At 46.9% G+C, this 22,950-nt stretch overlaps 1 protein-coding gene across 5 annotated transcripts in view; it reads right to left on the bottom strand.

Moving 5' to 3' along the window:
* Window positions 1-22,950, bottom strand: part of LOC123772272 (A disintegrin and metalloproteinase with thrombospondin motifs adt-1) — a 71,954-nt gene that overhangs the window by 6,104 nt on the left and 42,900 nt on the right. For all 5 annotated transcript variants that reach the window (XM_069311086.1, XM_069311088.1, XM_069311085.1 and 2 more), the window contains one exon: window positions 12,738-12,841. In XM_069311086.1, the coding sequence (XP_069167187.1) occupies window positions 12,738-12,841 (104 nt within the window). The remainder of the gene's footprint in view (window positions 1-12,737; window positions 12,842-22,950) is intronic.

Genomic DNA, 22,950 nt, shown 5'->3' with positions numbered 1-22,950 from the left:
TTTAAAAAACTTCTGTTTATACTTGTCAGAGGGGTGGCATCTATATAGTAGGTATATAAAAACATGCGCCTATTCGAATGCAACGTTGTGTCAAAATTTCAAAGCAATTGGTGAAGAACTTTCGGAGATTACAACGTGTGTGTTGCTCTTACGTCCAACAGATGGCGCTGTTTTTCAAAAAAGAACATTTTTTCCTGTCACAGGTGAGGCATGTATATAGTAGGTATATAAAAAGACGCGCATATTCGAATGCAACGTAGTGTCAAAATTTCAAAGTAATTTGTAAAGAGGTTTCAAAGATTTCCCTCACATGACAAACACAGTTTTCAGAAAAAAACGTTTTTTTACCGTCACAGACGTGACATCTATATAGCATGTATATAAAAACCTGCTCCGATGCGCATGGAACGTTGTGTGAAAATTTCAAAGCAATCGGTGAAGTAATTTCGGAGATTAGCGATTTTGAACAAACGATCATTTCCATTTATATATATATATATATATATATATATATATATATATATATATATATATATATATATATATATATATATAAAATCAGGTGTGCTGAAAGGTTAAGATTTACATATATGAGGAGTGTTGCAAGGTGTAAGTTCACATATAGCAAGAACCGGGAGATCAAAGGTCACATATATGGAGTACCGGAAGGCTGACATGTATGGGTAGTGGTCACACATGTGAGGGGCGCCGAAGGTCAGTGTTAGCGAGTGTAGGAACAACAGAAGGTCAAAGGTTGACGAGTCTAGTACAAAGGTCACAGATATATAACAAGATGAGGGGAACAGAGCCGGCACCGCCCGGGACCAATGGTCAGAGGTCACCTGTGATGAACCAACAGGGCGGGAGGTGACGTGCAGGGTCGAGCTAGGTACCTAGATGGACACACAGGGTCGAGCTAGGCCCCTAGATGGACACACAGGGTCGAACTAGGCCCCTAGATGGACACACAGGGTCGAGCTAGCCACCTAGATGGACACACAGGGTCGAGCTAGGCACCTAGATGGGCTCACAGGGTCGAGCTAGGCACCTAGATGGACACACAGGGTCGAACTAGGCACCTAGATGGACACACAGGGTCGAGCTAGGCACCTAGATGGACACAGATACAAAAATACAAAATGGTGATACATAAACATCATGTGTCTCTCTCTCTGTCCTGACTCTTCTGGTAAGTCTTGTGTCGTCTGTAAACATTAATGTGGAAGGGTGAGTTTCCCGTCACGTGGGTGACATTAGAAACATGAGTAGGCTCCACCACCGACCCCCTCCTTGTGCTCGCCTCGTTACCTCTGACCACTCTAACCCCTTTGTTTCTTCCCTGAGGGGTTAGGGCTAAACCACCGTGGGACACTCGAGGACTATGCAGCCTGCCTATCATTCTTTTGTTGAGAAAATCCACTCACTAGGCCTATAGGTGGGGGCGAATCTGCGTGCTAGGTTCTAGGTAGAAAGATAGTCTTGGCGGATTTTCTCATTTGATATTTATCACGTTAATGTGATTTGTGTGTGATTCTGTTTGATTTCTTGTTTGGGGGAACTTCAACATGTTTGTCAAGCAGGAATTTTCCTTCTGCTGTGCCCGTGTTGGTGTTTGGAAACTAAATATTGGCGTTTTAAATGTCTGCTAGACTGCTTGAGGGTCAGTCTGTTTAGTAAGGTGCGGGAGATGCTTGTTTGAGATACTTGTCTGTAGTTTAAAGGTTTGTGAATGTCGTGTGTCTTGCATGTTGTCGCCCCATTAGCCATCTTCAAGCAGCTCGGAAGGTCTCTTGTTTCCGAAGGGAAAATAGCAACTATAATAAGGGAATAAAGAATGTTTCAACAGTGTCCGAAAGATGACAGCCAAGACAGCCTTATTCGGAGGAGGTTGTCAACCTGTCCTCTTACAATGACGTCGCCGTTCGCTCGTATGCGCTACGGCCAAAAAATTGCGTAATTGAAAATGGAAATTTATTTTTCAAATTAAATGTTCCCAAAGCAGCAAGTTTTGGGTACATTTCAAGGAAAATTAAATTACCAGAGGGCCCAAAAAGAGGGTTTTGGGCCCTCTGGTAGGTTAGGAGAGCAGTAAGTTCTTCCAATGTTTCAAAACGTCATGAAAACTTAGTATAAAAAGTGTACTCTCCTAACCTAACAGACTAAGCCAGAGAACCCAAAACAGAAAACGGGAACGTACGTCATTTTCGCGAGCCGCGTCCATTTTGTAGCACGACAATTTTTGGCCGTAGTGCGCATACAAGCGAAAAGCGACGTTATTTCTAAGAGGACAGAATGCTTTGTCAGTTTTGTCGATTCCTGTTACTATTTTGTATATAGTGATCATATCGCCTCTTCTTCTTCTAGCGTCGGTATATGTAATACCTCTAGCCTCTCCTCGTAGCTTTTGTTTTTTAGTTCGGAGAGCCATTTAGAAGTGTGTGTGTGAGTGTACCTAGTTGTGCTTGCGGGGGTTGAGCTCTGGCTCTTTGGTCCCTCCTCCCAACTGTCAATCAACTAGTGTACAGGTTCCTGAGCCTACTGGGCTCTGTCATATCTACATTTGAAACTGTGTATGGAGTCAGCCTCCACCACATCACTGCCTAATGCATTCCATCTGTTTACTACTCTGACACTGAAAATGTTCTTTCTAACGTCCCTGTGGCTCATTTGGGTACTCAGTTTCCACCTGTGTCCCCTTGTTCGAGTACCCCCGTGTTAAACAATTTATCTTTATCTACCCTGTCGATTCCTCTTAGAATTTTGTAGGTAGGGATCATGTCTCCCCGAGCTCTCATATCTTCCAGCGACGTTAGGTTCATTTCATGCAGCCTTTCCTCGTAACTCATGCCTCTTAGTTCTGGGACTAGCCTAGTGGCATACCTTTGAACTTTTTCCACCTTCGTCTTGTGCTTGACAAGGTACGGGCTCCATGCTGGGGCCGCATACTCCAGGATTGGTCTTACATATGTGGCATACAAGGTTCTAATTGATTCCTTACACAGGTTCGTGAAGGCAGTTCTGATGTTAGCCAGCCTCGCATACGCCGCAGATGTTATTCTTTTTATGTGGGCTTCAGGAGACAGGTTTGGTGTGATATCAACTCCTAGATTTTTCTCGGTCCGTTTCATGGAGGACTTCATCTTCCATTCGGTATCCTGTTTCTGGCCTCCTGTTTCCACTACCTAGTTTCATTACCTTACATTTGCTTGGGTTGAACTGTAGCAGCCATTTGTTGGACCATTCATTCAGTTTGTCTAGATCATCTTGTAGCCTCATTCCTGTCTTAATCCTCCTCATAATTTTTGCGTCATCAGCAAACATTGAGAGGAACGAGTCTATTCCCTCTGGGAGATCATTCACATACATCAGAAACAGTATAGGTCCAAGGACTGAACCCTGCGGGACTCCACTGGTGACACTTCGCCAATCTGAGACTTCACCCCTCACAGTGACTCACTGTCTTTTGTTGCTTATGTCCTCCCTTATCCAAAAGAATACCTTCCCTTTCACTCCTGCCTGCATCTCCAGCTTGTGCACTAGTCTCTTGTGTGGTACTGTGTCAAAGGCTTTCTTGCAATCCAAAAATACACAGTCTGCCCACCCCTCTCATTCTTGCCTGATTTTTGTTGCCTGGTCATAGAATTCAATCAATCCTGTGAGGCATGATTTGCCATACCTGAACGCATGCTGATGATGTGTTACAAAGTTCTTTCGCTCCAGATGTTCCACTTGTTTTTTCACACAATCGTTTTCATCAACTTTCATGGTATGCAAGTTAGGGACACTGGCCTGTAGTTCAGTGCCTCCTGCCTATCCCCCTGTCTGTATATCGGGGCTACATTAGCAGTCTTCCAAATTTTTGGCAGCTTCCCTGTTACCAGTGATTTGTTATACACTATGGAGAGTGGCAGGCACAGTGCTTTTGCTCCTTCCTGTAGTATCCATGGTGAGATGCCATCCGGGCCTTTGAAAGCCACATCCAACTCTAGCAAGAACTTCCTCGCCTCCCCACTGGTAATCCCAAAGTCCTCTAGCGGTGCCTGGTTATCTATTCCCTCTCTTATCTCTGGTACGTCTCCTTGCTCTAACGTGAAGACCTCATGGAATTTCTTATTGAATTCCTCACACACTTCCTTGACGTTTATAGTGAATCTGTCTGCCCCCGACCTCAGTTTCATTACCTTTTCCTTCACTGTTGTTTTCCTCCTGATGTGGCTGTGCAATAATTTAGGTTGAGCCTTTGCTTTGCTTGCTATATCATTTTCATATTGCCTTTCTGCCTCTCTTCTCACTCTGACGTATTCATTCCTGCCGCTCTGATACCTTTCTCTGCTCTCTAGTGTTCTATTATTTCTATAGTTTCTCCACGCCCTTGCACTTAGTTGCTTTGCTGGCTTACATATCTGATTAAACCATGGGTTTCTCATCTGCATTTCCTTTTTTTTCTTTTTTTGACTGGGACGAACTTGTCTGTTGCCTCCTTACACTTCTGTGTGATGAAGTCCCTCATGCCTTGGGCCAGTCTTTACTCCGAGCTCTATTTCCCAAGTTATATATGTTAAGAATTTTCTTATCTCATCATAGTTTCCCTTTCGGAATGCCAGCTTTTTGTTTTCTGGGCCCTTCCTTGAGTACATTAACCCTTCTTCGACCAAATACTTAAATATCAGTACACTGTGATCACTCATTCCCACAGTCTTCGAAACCAATTTCCCTTATATCAGAGCCATTTAGAGTGAAGACTAGGTCGAGTTTCGCTGGTTCAGCATTGTCTCTCATTCTTGTGGCTCCTCTAACATGCTGGCCTAAAACGTTTCTTGTCGCCACCTCCAATAGTTTGGCTCTCCACGTATCCACTCCTCCATGCGGTTCCTTGTTTACCCAGTCTATCCTTCCGTGATTGAAGTCGCCCATGATGAGCAGATGGGATCTATTTCTACAGGCAGCAGAGGCTGCCCTCTCAATTATATTGTTGACTCATGTTGTTGTTGTACTCTGTACTCATACTCTTGCCTGGGTCTTCTGGCGTTTTGTTTCGTGTGTGTGTGTGTGTGTGTGTGTGTGTGTGTGTGTGTGTGTGTGTGTGTGTGTGTGTGTGTGTGTGTGTGTGTGTGTGTGTGTGAGTGTGAGGACGTTGGTAAACAAGGGACATGCATGATCATTTTTCCTCTGTATCAAGTTATAATATTGCTTGTTAGTTATAATATTGTTATAAACTTGTCCCTGACATTTGGTGAGGGTTGGCGTGACTTATCTTCACGTAAAAGTCTCAAGACAAGAGATGCCCAAATGTTACGCAACAACTTGTATTCTCATGATTCTTACCTCTTTATCATCATGTTAACAATTCTCATTTTCCTTCTGCTTATCCTTATCCTCGCCTTCCCCATTCCTCTCCCCCTCACTCCTTCCCTCACTCCTTCCCTCGCTCCCTCCCTCCCTCTCTCTCTCTCCCTCCCTCCCTCCCTCCCTCCCTCCCTCCCTCCCTCCCTCCCTCCCTCCCTCCCTCCCTCCCTCCCTCCCTCCCTCCCTCCCTCCCTCCCTCCCTCCCTCCCTCCTCCTCCCCAGTCCTCATACAATATTAGCCTTCAACAGGCTGTAACTCGGCCCAGCAATCAATAACACACAACACCTCGGCTTTGTTGACAGGAAGATGGCTGACTGGTGGTGGTGTGGGGGGGGGGGTGACAGGTGGTGTTGAGGGGGGGGGTGACAGGTGGTGTTGTGGGGGGGGGGTGACAGGTGGTGTTGGAGGGGGGGGGGTGACAGGTGGTGTTGGAGGGGGGGGGGGTGACAGGTGGTGTTGGAGGGGGGGTGACAGGTGGTGTTGGAGGGGGGGTGACAGGTGGTGTTGGAGGGGGGGTGACAGGTGGTGTTGGAGGGGGGGTGACAGGTGGTGTTGGAGGGGGGGTGACAGGTGGTGTTGGAGGGGGGGTGACAGGTGGTGTTGGAGGGGGGGTGACAGGTGGTGTTGGAGGGGGGGTGACAGGTGGTGTTGGAGGGGGGGTGACAGGTGGTGTTGGAGGGGGGGTGACAGGTGGTGTTGGAGGGGGGGTGACAGGTGGTGTTGGAGGGGTGACAGGTGGTGTTGGAGGGGTGACAGGTGGTGTTGGAGGGGTGACAGGTGGTGTTGGAGGGGTGACAGGTGGTGTTGGAGGGGTGACAGGTGGTGTTGGAGGGGTGACAGGTGGTGTTGGAGGGGTGACAGGTGGTGTTGGAGGGGTGACAGGTGGTGTTGGAGGGGTGACAGGTGGTGTTGGAGGGGTGACAGGTGGTGTTGGAGGGGTGACAGGTGGTGTTGGAGGGGTGACAGGTGGTGTTGGAGGGGTGACAGGTGGTGTTGGAGGGGTGACAGGTGGTGTTGGAGGGTGACATGTAGTGGTGTTGGGGGGGGGGGTGACAAGTAGCCACAAAGACCTGTATAGCCCCCTGAGAACCTCTTCCTTCCCACCTGTCTGAGAAGGGTCATGGCTGATGATAAATAAATATGATAAATGTAAAATATATAAATGTTTGGATACAAATTTAAGTCTAGCTCCCCCTGTACAGTATTCTGCCAATAGGTCGTCATGAACTTCTAATTGAACAAGTAAATTAGAAATTAGACTGACTATTTTGCAAGCTAGAAAGGACAAAAACGAGAAAGTTTCCAGGAAAATTACAATTTTCTTGAGCCGGTAAAAAGAATTGGACGAGAGAAAACACCAAAGCCATGCAATTTTTTTTCAGTTGTGAGGGGAAACAAATCATATGAGATCCGCGGCGGAAACACGGCAGAAGAATATTATAGGAGTGATCCAGGAGCAGCAATGGTCCAGTGTGTCGTGATCAACGAGACTCTTCCTGCCTGTCATAACACGTCAACATGAGCGAGAACACACACACAAGGGGAGACATGATAACCACCTACAAAATTTTCAGGGGAATTGACAAGGTGGACAAAGACAAACGCTTCAGCACGGGAGGGACACTAACAAGGGGACACAGGTGGAAACTTAGTACCCAGATGAGCCACAGAGACGTTAGAAAGAATTTTTTCCGTATCAGAGTGGAAAATATGGAATGCATTAGGCAGTGATGTGGGTGAGGCAGACTCCATACACAGTTTCAAATGTAGATATGATAGAGCCCAGTAGGCTCAGGAACCTGTACACCAGTTGATTGACAGTTGAGAAGCGGGACCAAAGAGACAAAGCTCAACCCCCGCAAGCACAATTAGGTGAGTACAATTAGGTGAGTACACACACACACACACACACACACAGGCTGAGGCTGCGTGAACTGCACCTCACGTCGCTGGAAGACAGAAGAGCTCGGCGAGACATGATCACCACATACAAAATTCTCAGGGGAATTGACAAGGTAGACAAGGATGAATTATTTAACACGGGTGGTACACGCACAAGAGCGCAGGACTCGTAATTATGGAGCCTGGGTTCGATTCCCAGACCAGGCAGAAACAAAAGGCAAAGTTTCTTTCACCCCTGATGCGCCTATTACCTAGCTGTAAATAGGTACCTGGGAGTTAGACAGCTGTTACGGAGCTGCTTCCTGGGTATGTGTGTGTGGGGGGGGGGAAGGAATGTTCTGAGGACTAAGGGAACAGTGTATCCAATAGGAGCCTTATGATATGGTATTTCAATATGGGTGGAATTGCAAACGCATCAGAGAAAACGGGGGGAGAGTATTATAATAAAAAAGGAACTTGATATAATTGAGTATATATAACTTTGGGTTGTCATTAAGCAGTCTGAGAGCAGCAGTACACCGAGAACTTCAGCAAGATCTTGTAGATCTGAGGCAAAGTGAAATCGACACCAGTAATTCCATCTATCATCATACTATCATGCAAGAGGAGCCACACATCTATGGATCATCCAATAAAATCAACAGACTTCTAGATGTTACTACTGCTCGGCTTAGACTCGGTTACAAGTATCTCTGGGAATTCTCATTATCTGCCGATGTAGACCTGACCAAATGTAAACTGTGTCAACAAAATTATTCGCACATCCTCCATCACTATGTGATAGAGTGCGAAAAGCTACGCGAGTTCAGAGACAATTCTATAACCAATGTTCCAGCGATGTGTAAATATTTCATTCAAAATGATCTGCTACCAGAAATTTTAGCCAAATATCCCCAGTTTGCTAACCGTAGGTAGTAACTAAGTGATTGTACCCTATCCACCGCTGCCCACTGGATGGGGGGGCGGTGTGCAGGACAAACATAAATTGTGACACTAGCTCTTCACATATGTTAGTTGCTTAATTTAGAAACTGTACTTGTGGTCGATCTCGAACCCATTGTTGATGTGACGACTTGAGCTAGTTACAAAACTCAGTACATCAAGATTGTAACTTGTTTAGCTAAATGAATTGTGGGGTTCAGTCCCTGAGCCCATTATGTGCCTCTGTAACCCTTTCCACTACTGCCCACAAGATGGGTATGGGGTGCATAATAAATAAACTAAAAAAAAAACTATGATTGAAATAGCGGAAAGCATGACACGATATGATCTCAGATGCAATATTTCCACGAGTTACCATGTAATAAAAGAAAGCAGCCAAGACACACAGCAGGAGGAGTTGCCCTTCATATGCAAAGAATGCAAAAGCTGCTGCACCCCCCCCCCCCATGGAATACAAATGAATACACAACATGCAGGCGATGAGTCACAACGTGGCTCAAGTATGTTGACCAGACCACACACTAGAAAGTAAAGGGACGACGACGTTTCGGTCCGTCCTGGACCATTCTCAAGTCAGAATACACAATACATCACTAGAATCCCGACAACACGATGGGGGCAACACAGACCAGTGGCCTTGGCAACACACCGCCTCCCACCTGACAACACAAGACAAACACGAGGACACAGACAGCGCCGGAACACATGAACTACAAGGAACACAGAATGAGAACCAAACCACTAACCACGGGGACCTAAACCACGAAGAAATAATGTGGCAGCCTAATTACTAGGAAGTTATGGGAAAGGAACTCCTCAACACCACATTAAAGAAGATACAAGAGAGATAACAAAAAAAGAAAACGGGCTAGGAGATACGCCAAGGGTACCAGACCCTGATCTTCCCCCACAATGAAAAAGATATCAACATCATGGAAGATGATATACCACAATAAGACTGCGACCAGTGAGGAACGGTCTTTGACTGTATGATTGACTTATAAGGAATGGCCGTAAGTCAAGGAGTCACGGGAAAGAACGCAGGCCATAGAAAAAGGAAAGTACATGAAAGAGTGTCTGAGGCATTTGGAATGGAAGGAAGAACATAGAGGGGGGGGGGGGATACCGTCCAGGAAATGATGGATCAGGTCAGACGGAGATACACACAGGCTGAAGATGTCTACCAGCAACATAACTAACAACTTTTTTTTTTTTTTTTTTTTTTTTTGAGATATATACAAGAGTTGTTACATTCTTGTACAGCCACTAGTACGCGAAGCGTTTCGGGCAGGTCCCTGGAATACGATCCCCTGCCGCGAAGAATCGTTTTTTCATCCAAGTACACATTTTACTGTTGCGTTAAACAGAGGCTACAGTTAAGGAATTGCGCCCAGTAAATCCTCCCCGGCCAGGATACGAACCCATGACATAGCGCTCGCGGAACGCCAGGCGAGTGTCTTACCACTACACCACTACACCACTTCGAAGGAATACAACGACTATATGGTTCAATAAGTAATGCCAAGAAGGGTGGAGTGTGGAGACACCATAACAGTGACGTCACACTTGTTTATGAGGAGGATTAAGACGGAGGAAGATAGTATGAGGCTACAAGATGGCCTAACCAAACTGACTGAATGGTCCAACAAATGACTACTAAAGTTCAACACAAGTAAATGTAAGGTAATTAAACTAGGGGGCAGGAAATAGGAGGCCAGACACTGAATACAGAATGGGAGATGAAGTCCTTCACGAGACGAACAGAGAAAGACGTAGGGGTTGATATCACACCAAACCTGTCTCCTGAAGCCCACATCAAAATAATAACATCAGCGGCGTATGCGAGGCTGGCTAACATCAGAACTGCCTTCAGAAACTTGTGTAAGGAATCTTTCAGAACCTTGTATACCACATATGTAAGACCAATCCTGGAGTATGCGGCCCCAGCATGGAGCCCATACCTTGTCAAGCACAAGACGAAACTGGAAAAAGTTCAGAGGTATGCCATAAGGCTAGTCCCAGAACTAAGAGGCATGAGTTACGAGGAAATGCTGAGGGAACTGCACCTCACGTCGCTGGAAGACAGAAGGGCTCGGAGAAACATGATCACCACATACAAGATTCTCAGGGGAATTGACAGGGTAGACAAGGATGGATTATTTAACACGGGTGGTACACGAACAAGGGGACAAGGTGGAAGCTGAGTACCCAAATGAGCCACAGAGTCATAAGAAAGAACTTTTTCAGTGTCAGTAGTTAGTAAATGGAATGCACTAGGAAGTGATGTGGTGGAGGCTGACTCCATACACAGTTTCAAATGTGGATATGATAGAGCCCAGTAGGCTCAGGAATCTGTACACCAGTTGATTGACAGTTGAGAGGCGGGACCAAAGAGCCAGAGCTCAACCCACGCAAACACAACTAGGTGAGTACTCTAACAATGACGTCACTGACACCGTAACAATGACGTCACACTGCAGCCATGACGTCACTGTCACCGTAGAAAGAAATAATCATGAAATTTAAAAAAATTCAACAAATAACAGACTGACCAATGACTACCTCCAGCTCGAACTATTTCATCAACTCCTACGAAACCTGTACATCGTTCCGTACTTCTATATATACTTCGTTTACAGTTATTAAACAACTTATAAGGCCTTCGACAACTCACAACCCAAGGTTATTATTGTAAAATATAACCTCCCGGTGCCTCGGAGTTCATAAACGGCTTAATAAACGTAGAAAAAAGCCGCCATGATTCAGGACGGATGTAAAGGTTTCGTAATGCTGATTTTCGACGGGTTTGGATAGGAGGAACAGGAAGAACAATGCAGGTGGATTTCCTTCCTAATTAAAGGGTGTTGTGTTGTTCAATATGCGCCCGCGCGCGCGCTGTCACCACGCACAAATAACCTAATTTAATATAAATCCTCCGACCTGGCGGGGCTGGCTCTTGAATATCCCAGCGGCTACACCGGTGACACTGGTCTCCGTGACGGGGTAGGAGACGGGGGGGGGGGGGACACTGGTCTCCGTGACGGGGGAGGAGACAGGGGGGACACTGGTCTCCGTGACGGGGGAGGAGACAGGGGGGACACTGGTCTCCGTGACGGGGGGGAGGAGACAGGGGGGGACACTGGTCTCCGTGACGGGGGAGGAGACAGGGGGGGACACTGGTCTCCGTGACGACGGGAAGGAGACAGGGGGGGACACTGGCCTCCGTGACGGGGGGTGGAGAGAGAGAGAACAATAGTCTCTGTAAATGTATTTACAGAACTAATAAAGTGTTTACTTTTCACACCTAGTTCCAGTTTGCGAAAAACTGATTATTAAAACCAACAAAATGCACAAATCCCCCAAACATGCTACTAAGACAATACCAATGTACACATTCGTACTCCAGGGGCAGCCGTGTAACACCATAATTGTGTTTTGTACATTATTTTACATACGAGAGTCAGTTATACATGATATGTGAGGCGCCAGACTGTCTGTCTATAGTAATTAAGAAGTTACACCTTGAGATTTAATGGTCAGAGGTTGCTTTGGGGTCGTGTGAAGTGACCTTGCTTTCTGCTAAGACGATAACTGCAGACTGTTGGTGGTGTTTTCGTATCAAACAAACCGCTGTTCAGGCGTGGTAGGTAGGTGGCCTGAGGCTATCTACTTAGTAGGTGGAGCTTAACTCCCGGTTCCTCCCCATAAATACCTAGGGAACTGTACATGCGACACAGGATTGACATTGAGCAGGACAGAGAGATAGATCGCTTGTCGCGAGGCCGCAGCTAGAACAAGCTGTCAGGCCGGCTGGCAACTGTCTCAGACACACACACACACACATCTATATCAAACTTAGGCTCAAAGACTTTGATGAGTTGAGCTTTAAGGTGTTTCTACTACTCTATTATCTTCTACTTTCCTCGTTGTTTTCATTCTCTCCCTCTCTCCCTAACTTTCCCTGTCCCCTGGCCATACTCCTCACTCTTCCCTTCCACCTCTACACAACTCCCCACACCCCCTTGAGATTCTAAAGTTTTCATTCATTTTCATTCAATATTTAAATACGTTACAGCGGGGGGTCTGGTAAAGAGGAAGGTGGCGGGGAGGAAGAAGAGACGAATGTGGTGTGTGGGGAAGGGAGAGGAGAGAGTAAATAAGGAATAGGAGAGAGAGAGGAGAGGGAGGGGGTGGGGACACAGCACTAGCAGAGGTGTAATGAGTTTTTGCTTCTAATTTGCAGCAGTGTGTGTGGGGGTAGCTGGCAGGCGAAGAGGTCAAAAGATCAGCTTCCGAGTCACGGCTAAGGTCAGATGTGTAACTCTACCTGGTACCAGGTGTGTGGCAGCCTGGGAGTGTGAGGACTGGTCCAGATCACCCTGGGAGAGTGAGTGAGAGGACGAATACAGGATATCACCCTTGGAGAAGGACTGACACCTGATATCTCTTTTAAACAAGAATAATGAAGGATAGAGAGACAGAGACAGACACACAGACAGAGAGACAGAGAGAGAGAGGGGGGGGGAGACACATCACGGAGACTGACCTTGTCGTCGGAGCAGAGGGAGACTCGAACCTCGACCCCTACGCAGCCCTCGACGGAGTTCCTGGCGGGAGGTTGATCACAGAGGCGGCGGGACTCCTGGTACCCTGTAACACAGAGGCTCTGTCAGCGACGCACGAGGGAGGACGGCACGGTGACAGGTACATTGACAGAGAGAGAGACAGAGAGAGACAGAGAGAGACAGAGAGAGACAGAGAGAGACAGAGAGAGACAGAGAGAGACAGAGAGAGACAGAGAGAGACAGAGAGAGACAGAGAGAGACAGAGAGAGACAGAGAGAGACAGAGAGAGACAGAGAGAGACAGAGAGAGACAGAGAGAGACAGAGAGAGACAGAGAGAGACAGAGAGAGACAGAGAGAGAGAGTCTGAGTCTCAGGTGGGCGGGAGAGAGAGGGAGGACGACAAAGTGTTAGAGAGAAAGAGAGAGGTGAAAGATAAAGCAATGGGAAGAATGAGAGATTGGGAGGGATAGAAACAGATTTAGAGGGAAACAAGAGGGAAGGGGAGAGAGAGAGAGGGAGAGAGTGAGGGACAAGAATAACAAGCCCGAGCCCGGCGTCAACACGCCCTCAGTCAAAACATGAATGAAGGATTATGTTGAATGACTCGAACGCGTCTGAATCTAACTTTAAAAACATAACATTTGAGGAGCACTTAAGTGCCTTCTGGAGCACTTACACTACGGACATTCAGACGTAGTATAAGTGAGTAACTTACACTTATCTAATGAAGAAATTGTGAAGAAGCATCGAGTCGTCCTCATAATACTCAAGAAAATGTATAATCGAACTCTATTCAACATAAAATCAATAGCATAAAATAAGGAATTAAATAGAATTCAACCCCATAAAAACAAAAAATTTATTGCCTCAAAATGGCATACCAAAAACTCAATCACTTATAAACACACATTATGAAAAACGGAAAACAATTAACTCTTTGAATACGACTTCCAAATAAAAAAAAAGAACAATGAACCTGGGTATGAACTCTTGTTCCACACCAGTCCTGTAAAACAATGAACAAACAAATACAGCACGAAAGGTCATGCGTTACATAGAGATGTAAGCTGAATTGTTCCGATATTTTTGTGGGTGGTTCGCTGTCGTTGTTGATGACGTCATTGGAAATGTCATCCAGGCACAGCTTAGCACAACACTGGTGAGCCCCCCTGGCCCTGTGGTCAGCCCCTGGCCCCTGTGGTCAGCCCCTGGCCCCTGTGGTCAGCCCCTGGCCCCTGTGGTCAGCCCCTGGCCCCTGTGATCGGCCCCTGGCCCCTGTGGTCGGCCCCGGGCACTGTGGTCAGCCTGGTGTAGTTGCTTAGAGTTACAGAAGATTCAGAAGTATGCCACCAGACTAGTCCCAGAATTGAAAGGTATGAGCTACGAGGAAAGGCTGAAGAAGCTGAACCTCACAGCCCTGGAAAAGAGAAGAGTAAGGGGAGACATGATAACAACCTAGAAAATTCTCAGGGGAATTGACAGTGTGGACAAAGAAACACTTTAGCATGGGGGGAACACTAACAAGGGGACACGGGAGGAAACATAGTACCCAGATGAGCCACAGAGAAGTTAGAAAGAACTTTTTCAGTGTTAGTAGTTAGTAAATGGAATGCACTAGGAAGTGATGTGGTGGAGGCTGACTCCATACACAGTTTCAAATGTAGATATGATAAGAGCCCAGTAGGCTCAGGAACCTGTACACCAGTTGATTGACAGTTGAGAGGCGGGACCAAAGAGGCAAAGTTCAACCTCCGCAATCACAACTAGGTGAGAACACACACCCAGGAATGAACACATGTTCCCAATCACATTAAACCCCAATAACATGATCTATCTATAAGAAAGCAGTACAGCAATTTGTAGCACTTAACTAGCGTCCCAGGACCAGAGTTCATTGAGTATTAATCCGAACACTGACGAAACCACTGCATCTTTCCTCGTTCATAACGACTTGGAATTAATTTATTAGACCGGTGTCAAGCTCCACAACATCACAATCTGAGGTTATTATTGTTATAAACAACCTCGTAGTGCTTCGTAGCCCACTGTTTAATAACGTGGTAAATGTGGGGGGACCTTTGACAAGCAGCTGGCTTCCTGTCCTCATCGAGGCCACTAGAGTGTTAGTGACCCTTCAGGTAAATTCAAGTCAATATAGGCCAAGCAAATCGCAATAATTGAGTAAAGTTTAAGTTCAAATTTCACCCCCCGAGGGGCGAGTTTATTGGGCAGCGCCACTCATCCTGTGAGTGGACACACCACCATAGTGACAGTATTGGGCAGCGCCACTCATCCTGTGAGTGGACACACCGTCATAGTGACAGTATTGGGCAGCGCCACTCATCCTGTGAGTGGACACACCGTCATAGTGATAGTATTGGGCAGCGTCACTCACCCTGTGAGTGGACACACCGCCAGTGACAGTATTGGGCAGCGCCACTCATCCTGTGAGTGGACACACCGCCATAGTGACAGTATTGGGCAGCGCCACTCATCCTGTGAGTGGACACACCGCCAGTGACAGTATTGGGCAGCGCCACTCATCCTGTGAGTGGACACACCGCCAGTGACAGTATTGGGCAGCGCCACTCATCCTGTGAGTGGACACACCGCCAGTGACAGTATTGGGCAGCGCCACTCATCCTGTGAGTGGACACACCGCCATAGTGACAGTATTGGGCAGCGCCACTCATCCTGTGAGTGGACACACCGCCATAGTGATAGTATTGGGCAGCGTCACTCACCCTGTGAGTGGACACACCGCCATAGTGACAGTATTGGGCAGCGCCACTCATCCTGTGAGTGGACACACCGCCATAGTGACAGTATTGGGCAGCGCCACTCATCCTGTGAGTGGACACACCGCCATAGTGATAGTATTGGGCAGCGTCACTCACCCTGTGAGTGGACACACCGCCATAGTGACAGTATTGGGCAGCGCCACTCATCCTGTGAGTGGACACACCGCCATAGTGACAGTATTGGGCAGCGCCACTCATCCTGTGAGTGGACACACCGTCATAGTGATAGTATTGGGCAGCGTCACTCACCCTGTGAGTGGACACACCGCCATAGTGACAGTATTGGGCAGCGCCACTCATCCTGTGAGTGGACACACCGCCATAGTGACAGTATTGGGCAGCGCCACTCATCCTGTGAGTGGACACACCACCATAGTGACAGTATTGGGCAGCGCCACTCATCCTGCGAGTGGACACACCGCCATAGTGACAGTATTGGGCAGCGCCACTCATCCTGTGAGTGGACACACCGCCATAGCAGCATGTATAACACTCCCCAAAACGAAGAAAACCCGCTTGGTTGTTCATCCTGTCACTTGTACCCAGTTGAGTAAAGATGTACAGGTTTCGCAAATGGATATTCTTATGTGCGCGATGGATCCCAGACGTTGGGAAATGTGTCTTTCAAGTGGGACTTTAATGGCACGAGTTCAGCCCTACTCGCTAACGTGGTTATACTGACTAGCCCAGACGAGAGTGTGGGAGCCATGGTGACAGCATCAGATGACAGGGAGAACCGAAGAGATAGCGAGACAGAGCAAGAGAGCGAGACCAAGAGCGAGAGCGAGTGACGTTAAAACAAGTGAGAGCAGCAGCAGAAGAGTGAAACTTAAAATAAGAGTGGAAGAGTGAGAATGAGATTAGGAACAAGGTTGAGAGTGAATGAGACAGTAGGAGTGAGCATGTATATAGAGAGAGATTGGTGGCATGAAGTCTCGGGAATGAGGGTAACGGAGGACGCTGATTGGTTCAGGCAGAACAAAGAGGACTTATGTTTGGCTCTGAGCCCCCGATGATGATTGGTGGCCTTCCTGGACTAACTGGAGAGAGAGAGCGAGAGAGAGAGAGAGAGAAGAGAGAGAGAGAGAGACTATCTTTGTTAAGGTCAAAGTTCACAGCCTCACAATTCTTTCCACCGTCAACAGCCTCAAATATGTTAGAATGTAATGAAATCAAATTTTCCAAACCTGAGCGACCATCGCAAGATCCAAGTTGTGAATCATTTATTAATTTATGTTTTCACCGTGAGTCTATAATCGCAAAAACCTCTCGTTTACGAAACAAATTTCCTACAATGGACGTTAGGCTAATTGTCTGATACTCTGAGGCAAGAGATCGTAACGATGCTGCTAAACTGTCCAAGATCGTTAACTCAGTTACGGTCGAGTGTAATGATATATTAAATAAGAACGTTTAAGGGGTGACTTAGCTCTTCCTTACAGTCGTTTAGGAGCCTGACAAAGCCATCACCTGGTCCGGCAGGTCTGTTTGGCTTTAATTGTCCTATCTGATGAATGATGTTTTCCCTGGTGATGATTTAACAGCTTAACTTGCTTTGTGTGTTTGCTTGCTCTTTATGTGTTCCTCTGGTGACAGTTTACTGTAGAAAATCACCATTAGGACTCTCTTTTAGAGTTCTGTAACTGCTCTCCATATAATTTGTCAGTTGGTCTATTTTCTCTGATAACACATTCTATAACATGGCATTTATTTATATTGAATTCTATTTGCCACTTGTCACTCCAAGCACTTATTTTATCTAAATAAATTTGAAGGACACTACAATCGTCTGCCACCTAGTTCTGTATTCACCTAGTTGTGCTTGCGGAGGTTGAGCTCTGTTCTTTCGGCCCGCCTCTCAACTGTCAATCAATCAACTGCTATTAACTACTATTCCCCCCCCCCCCCCCATACACACACACACACACATACACACACACACACACTTAGGAAGCAGCCTGTAACAGCTGTCTAAATCCCCGGTACCTATTTACTGCTAGGTAACAGAGGCATCAGGGGTAAAAGAAACTCTCCGTTTGTCTCTTCCGGCGCCGGGAATCGAACCCAGGCCACAGGATTACTAGTCCCGCGCGCTATCCACTTAGCTACCAGACCCCCTGTAATGTGTGTGCGCGTAAGCACGCGCGTGTGTGTATGTTTTAGAGAGAAATATACGTAGTAGATATAATAAAGGAAACAAAGATTGGTTGGAAAGGCTGGGTCCAAAAGCTCGATTCTGCAGACAATAAATTCACACACACACACACACACACACACACACACACACACACACACACACACACACACAGGTGGAGACGGAGTACCCAAATGAGCCACAGAGACGTTAGAAAGAACTTTTTAAGTGTCAGAGTGGTTGACAAATGGAATGCATTAGGAAGTGATGTGGTGGAGGCTGACTCCATACACAATTTCAAGTGTAGATATGATAGAGCCCAATAGACTCAGAAACCTGTACACCAGTTGATTGACGGTTGAGAGGCGGGACCAAAGAGCCAGAGCTCAACCCCCGCAAGCACAACTAGGTGAGTACAACTAGGTGAATACACACACACACTCCAGGACACAACACAAGAAGCCTCGTCAGAGAAATATCGACTAATGAGAAAGAGCCATATAAAACAGCTGGGCGTTAATTAAGACCGTCAATTGCTTCCTGTCGTTCAGGTGTAATTGGCCAGTCACCGGCATGTCCCCAAAATTATTTTTGTTTTTTTCTTTTTTAAGTGAAATCGACCCGGGGTTATTTTGGGCATCGGCACCTCTGACAGTCGGGAAGCTGGCACTCTTTGGGCCCTTGCTGGGAGATGACGTCTCTCAACTTTATATTCATTATATTGTCTTTATTAATGCTGTGTTTGAATGTTGGTGTGTGTGTGTCTGTGTGTGTGTCTGTGTGTGTGTCTGTGTGTGTGTCTGTGTGTGTGTCTGTGTGTGTGTCTGTGTGTGTGTCTGTGTGTGTGTCTGTGTGTGTGTCTGTGTGTGTGTCTGTGTGTGTGTCTGTGTGTGTGTCTGTGTGTGTGTCTGTGTGTGTGTCTCTGTGTGTGTCTCTGTGTGTGTCTCTGTGTGTGTCTCTGTGTGTGTCTCTGTGTGTGTCTCTGTGTGTGTCTCTGTGTGTGTCTCTGTGTGTGTCTCTGTGTGTGTCTCTGTGTGTGTCTCTGTGTGTGTCTCTGTGTGTGTCTCTGTGTGTGTCTCTGTGTGTGTCTCTGTGTGTGTCTCTGTGTGTGTCTCTGTGTGTGTCTCTGTGTGTGTCTCTGTGTGTGTCTCTGTGTGTGTCTCTGTGTGTGTCTCTGTGTGTGTCTCTGTGTGTGTCTCTGTGTGTGTCTCTGTGTGTGTCTCTGTGTGTGTCTCTGTGTGTGTCTCTGTGTGTGTCTCTGTGTGTGTCTCTGTGTGTGTCTCTGTGTGTGTCTCTGTGTGTGTCTCTGTGTGTGTCTCTGTGTGTCTCTCTGTGTGTCTCTCTGTGTGTCTCTCTGTGTGTCTCTCTGTGTGTCTCTCTGTGTGTCTCTCTGTGTGTCTCTCTGTGTGTCTCTCTGTGTGTCTCTGTGTGTGTCTCTGTGTGTGTCTCTGTGTGTGTCTCTGTGTGTGTCTCTGTGTGTGTCTCTGTGTGTGTCTCTGTGTGTGTCTCTGTGTGTGTCTCTGTGTGTGTCTCTGTGTGTGTCTCTGTGTGTGTCTCTGTGTGTGTCTCTGTGTGTGTCTCTGTGTGTGTCTCTGTGTGTGTCTCTGTGTGTGTCTCTGTGTGTGTCTCTGTGTGTGTCTCTGTGTGTGTCTCTGTGTGTGTCTCTGTGTGTGTCTCTGTGTGTGTCTCTGTGTGTGTCTCTGTGTGTGTCTCTGTGTGTGTCTCTGTGTGTGTCTCTGTGTGTGTCTCTGTGTGTGTCTCTGTGTGTGTCTCTGTGTGTGTCTCTGTGTGTGTCTCTGTGTGTGTCTCTGTGTGTGTCTCTGTGTGTGTCTCTGTGTGTGTCTCTGTGTGTGTCTCTGTGTGTGTCTCTGTGTGTGTCTCTGTGTGTGTCTCTGTGTGTGTCTCTGTGTGTGTCTCTGTGTGTGTCTCTGTGTGTGTCTCTGTGTGTGTCTCTGTGTGTGTCTCTGTGTGTGTCTCTGTGTGTGTCTCTGTGTGTGTCTCTGTGTGTGTCTCTGTGTGTGTCTCTGTGTGTGTCTCTGTGTGTGTCTCTGTGTGTGTCTCTGTGTGTGTCTCTGTGTGTGTCTCTGTGTGTGTCTCTGTGTGTGTCTCTGTGTGTGTCTCTGTGTGTGTCTCTGTGTGTGTCTCTGTGTGTGTCTCTGTGTGTGTCTCTGTGTGTGTCTCTGTGTGTGTCTCTGTGTGTGTCTCTGTGTGTGTCTCTGTGTGTGTCTCTGTGTGTGTCTCTGTGTGTGTCTCTGTGTGTGTCTCTGTGTGTGTCTCTGTGTGTGTCTCTGTGTGTGTCTCTGTGTGTGTCTCTGTGTGTGTCTCTGTGTGTGTCTCTGTGTGTCTCTGTGTGTCTCTGTGTGTCTCTGTGTGTCTCTGTGTGTCTCTGTGTGTCTCTGTGTGTCTCTGTGTGTCTCTGTGTGTCTCTGTGTGTCTCTGTGTGTCTCTGTGTGTCTCTGTGTGTCTCTGTGTGTCTCTGTGTGTCTCTGTGTGTCTCTGTGTGTCTCTGTGTGTCTCTGTGTGTCTCTGTGTGTCTGTGTGTGTCTGTGTGTGTCTGTGTGTGTCTCTGTGTGTCTCTGTGTGTCTCTGTGTGTCTCTGTGTGTCTCTGTGTGTCTCTGTGTGTCTCTGTGTGTCTCTGTGTGTCTCTGTGTGTCTCTGTGTGTCTCTGTGTGTCTCTGTGTCTCTGTGTGTCTCTGTGTGTCTCTGTGTGTCTCTGTGTGTCTCTGTGTGTCTCTGTGTGTCTGTGTGTCTGTGTGTCTGTGTGTCTGTGTGTCTGTGTGTCTGTGTGTCTGTGTGTCTGTGTGTCTGTGTTCACCTAGTTGTGCTTGCTGGGGTTGAGCTTTGGCTCTTTGGTCCCGCCTCTCAACCGTCAATCAACTGATGTACAGGTTCCTGAGCCTACTGGGCTCTATCATATCTACACTTGAAACTGTGTATGGAGTCAGCCTCCACCACATCACTGCCTAATGCATTCCACCTGTTAACTACTCTGACACTGAAAAAGTTATTTCTAACGTCTCTGTGGGTCATTTGGGCACTCAGTTTCCACCTGTGTTCCCTAGTGCGTGTGCCCCTTGTGTTAAATAACCTGTCTTTATCAACCCTGTCGATTCCCTTGAGAATCTTGAATGTGGTGATCATGTCCCCCCTAACTCTTCTGTCTTCCAACGAAGTGAGGTTCAATTCCCGTAGTCTCTCCTCGTAGCTCATACCTCTCAGGTCGGGTACTATTCTGGTGGCAAACCTTTGAACCTTTTCCAGTTTAGTCTTATGCTTGACTAGATATGACTCCATGCTGGAGCCGCATACTCCAGGATTGGTCTGACATATGTGGTATATAATGTTCTGAAAGATTCCTTACACAAGTTTCTAAAGACCGTTCTTATGTTAGCCAACCTGGCATATGCTGCTGATGTTATTCTCTTGATATGAGCTTCAGGGGACAGGTTTGGCGTGATATCAACCCCCAGGTCTTTCTCTCTCTGACTCCTGAAGTATTTCATCTCCCAAGTGATACCTTGTATCTGGTCTCCTGCTTCCTACACCTATCTTCATTACATTACATTTGGTTGGGTTAAACTAACAACCATTTATTCGACCATTCCTTCAGCTTGTCTAGGTCTTCTTGAAGCCTCAAACAGTCCTCTTCTGTTTTAATCCTTCTCATAATTTTGGCATCTTCCGCAAACATTGAGAGAAATGAATTGATACCCTCCGGGAGATCATTTACATATATCAGAAACAAGATAGGACCGTGTACAGAGCCCTGTGGGACTCCACTGGTGACTTCACGCCAATCGGAGGTCTCACCCCTCACCGTAACCCTCTGCTTCCTATTGCTTAGGTACTCCCTTATCCACTGGAGCACCTTACCAGCTACACCTGCCTGTGTCTCCAGCTTATGTACCAGCCTCTTATGCGGTACTGTGTCAAAGGCTTTCCAACAATCCAAGAAAATGCAGTCCGCCCAGCCCTCTCTTTCTTGCTTAATCTTTGTCACCTGGTCGTAGAATTCTATTAAGCCAGTCAGGCAAGATTTACCCTCCCTAAACCCATGTTGGCGATTTGTCACGAAGTCCCTTCTTGAGTTTTTTTCTCACGATCTTCTCCATCACCTTGCATGGTATACAAGTCAAGGACACTGGTCTGTAGTTCAGTGCCTCTTGCCTGTCGCCCTTTTTGTATATTGGGACCACATTCGCCGTCTTCCATATTTCTGGTAGGTCTCCCGTCTCCAGTGACTTGCTTAACACTATGGAGAGTGGCAAGCAAAGTGCCTCTGCACACTCTTTCAGTACCCATGGTGAGATCCCGTCTGGACCAACAGCCTTTCTAACATCCAGATCCAGCAGGTGTCTCTTTACCTCCCCTCTCGTAATTTCGAACTCTTCCAAGGCCGCCTGGTTTACCTCCCTTTCTCCTAGCACAGTGGCCTCACCTTGTTCTATTGTGAAGACCTCCTGGAACCTTTTGTTGAGTTCTTCACACACCTCTGTCATTCTCTGTATACCTGTCCTCGCCTGTTCTAAGTTTCACTACCTGTTCTTTCACTGTTTTCCTTCTGATGCGACTGTGGAATAGCTTTGGTTCGGTCTTGGCTTTGTTTGCTATATCATTTTCAAAACTTTTCTCTGCTTCTCTTCTCACCCTGACGTACTCATTCCTGGTTCTCTGGTATCTCTCTCTACTTTCTGGTGTTCTGTTACTCCGGAAGTTCCTCCACGCCCTTTTGTTCAGTTTCTTCGCTTCCATACATGCCCTATTATTCCATGGATTCTTCTGTTGCTTCTCGGATTTTTCCCTTTGGGCCGGGATGAGCCTGTTTACTGCCTCCTGACACTTTTGGGTAACATAGTCCATCATACCCTGTACAGACTTATCTCTGAGGTCTGTGTCCCAAGGTATTTCCTTTAGGAAACTTCTCATCTGTTCATAATTCGCCTTTCGGTATGCCAGCCTTTTGATTCCTTGTTCTTTTTTGGGGGAGATAATTCCTAGCTCTACCAGGTACTCAAAGTTCAATACACTGTGGTCACTCATTCCCAAGGGCGCTTCCATCTTAACTTCCCTTATATCCCACTCATTCAGGGTAAATATCAAATCAAGCATTGCTGGTTCATCATCATCTCTCATTCTTGTTGGTTCATTCTTGTGTGTGTGTGTGTGTGTGTGTGTGTGTGTGTGTGTGTGTGTGTGTGTGTGTGTACTCGCCTAATTGTGCTTGCGGCGGTTAAGCTCTGGCTCTTTGGTCCCGCCT

The sequence above is a fragment of the Procambarus clarkii genome, chromosome 69, assembly GCF_040958095.1.
Source record: "Procambarus clarkii isolate CNS0578487 chromosome 69, FALCON_Pclarkii_2.0, whole genome shotgun sequence".
Classification (NCBI taxonomy): Eukaryota; Metazoa; Arthropoda; class Malacostraca; order Decapoda; family Cambaridae; genus Procambarus; species Procambarus clarkii.
The sequence above is the reverse complement of the archived record's forward strand: the minus strand, read 5'-3'. Positions and strand labels throughout refer to the sequence as shown.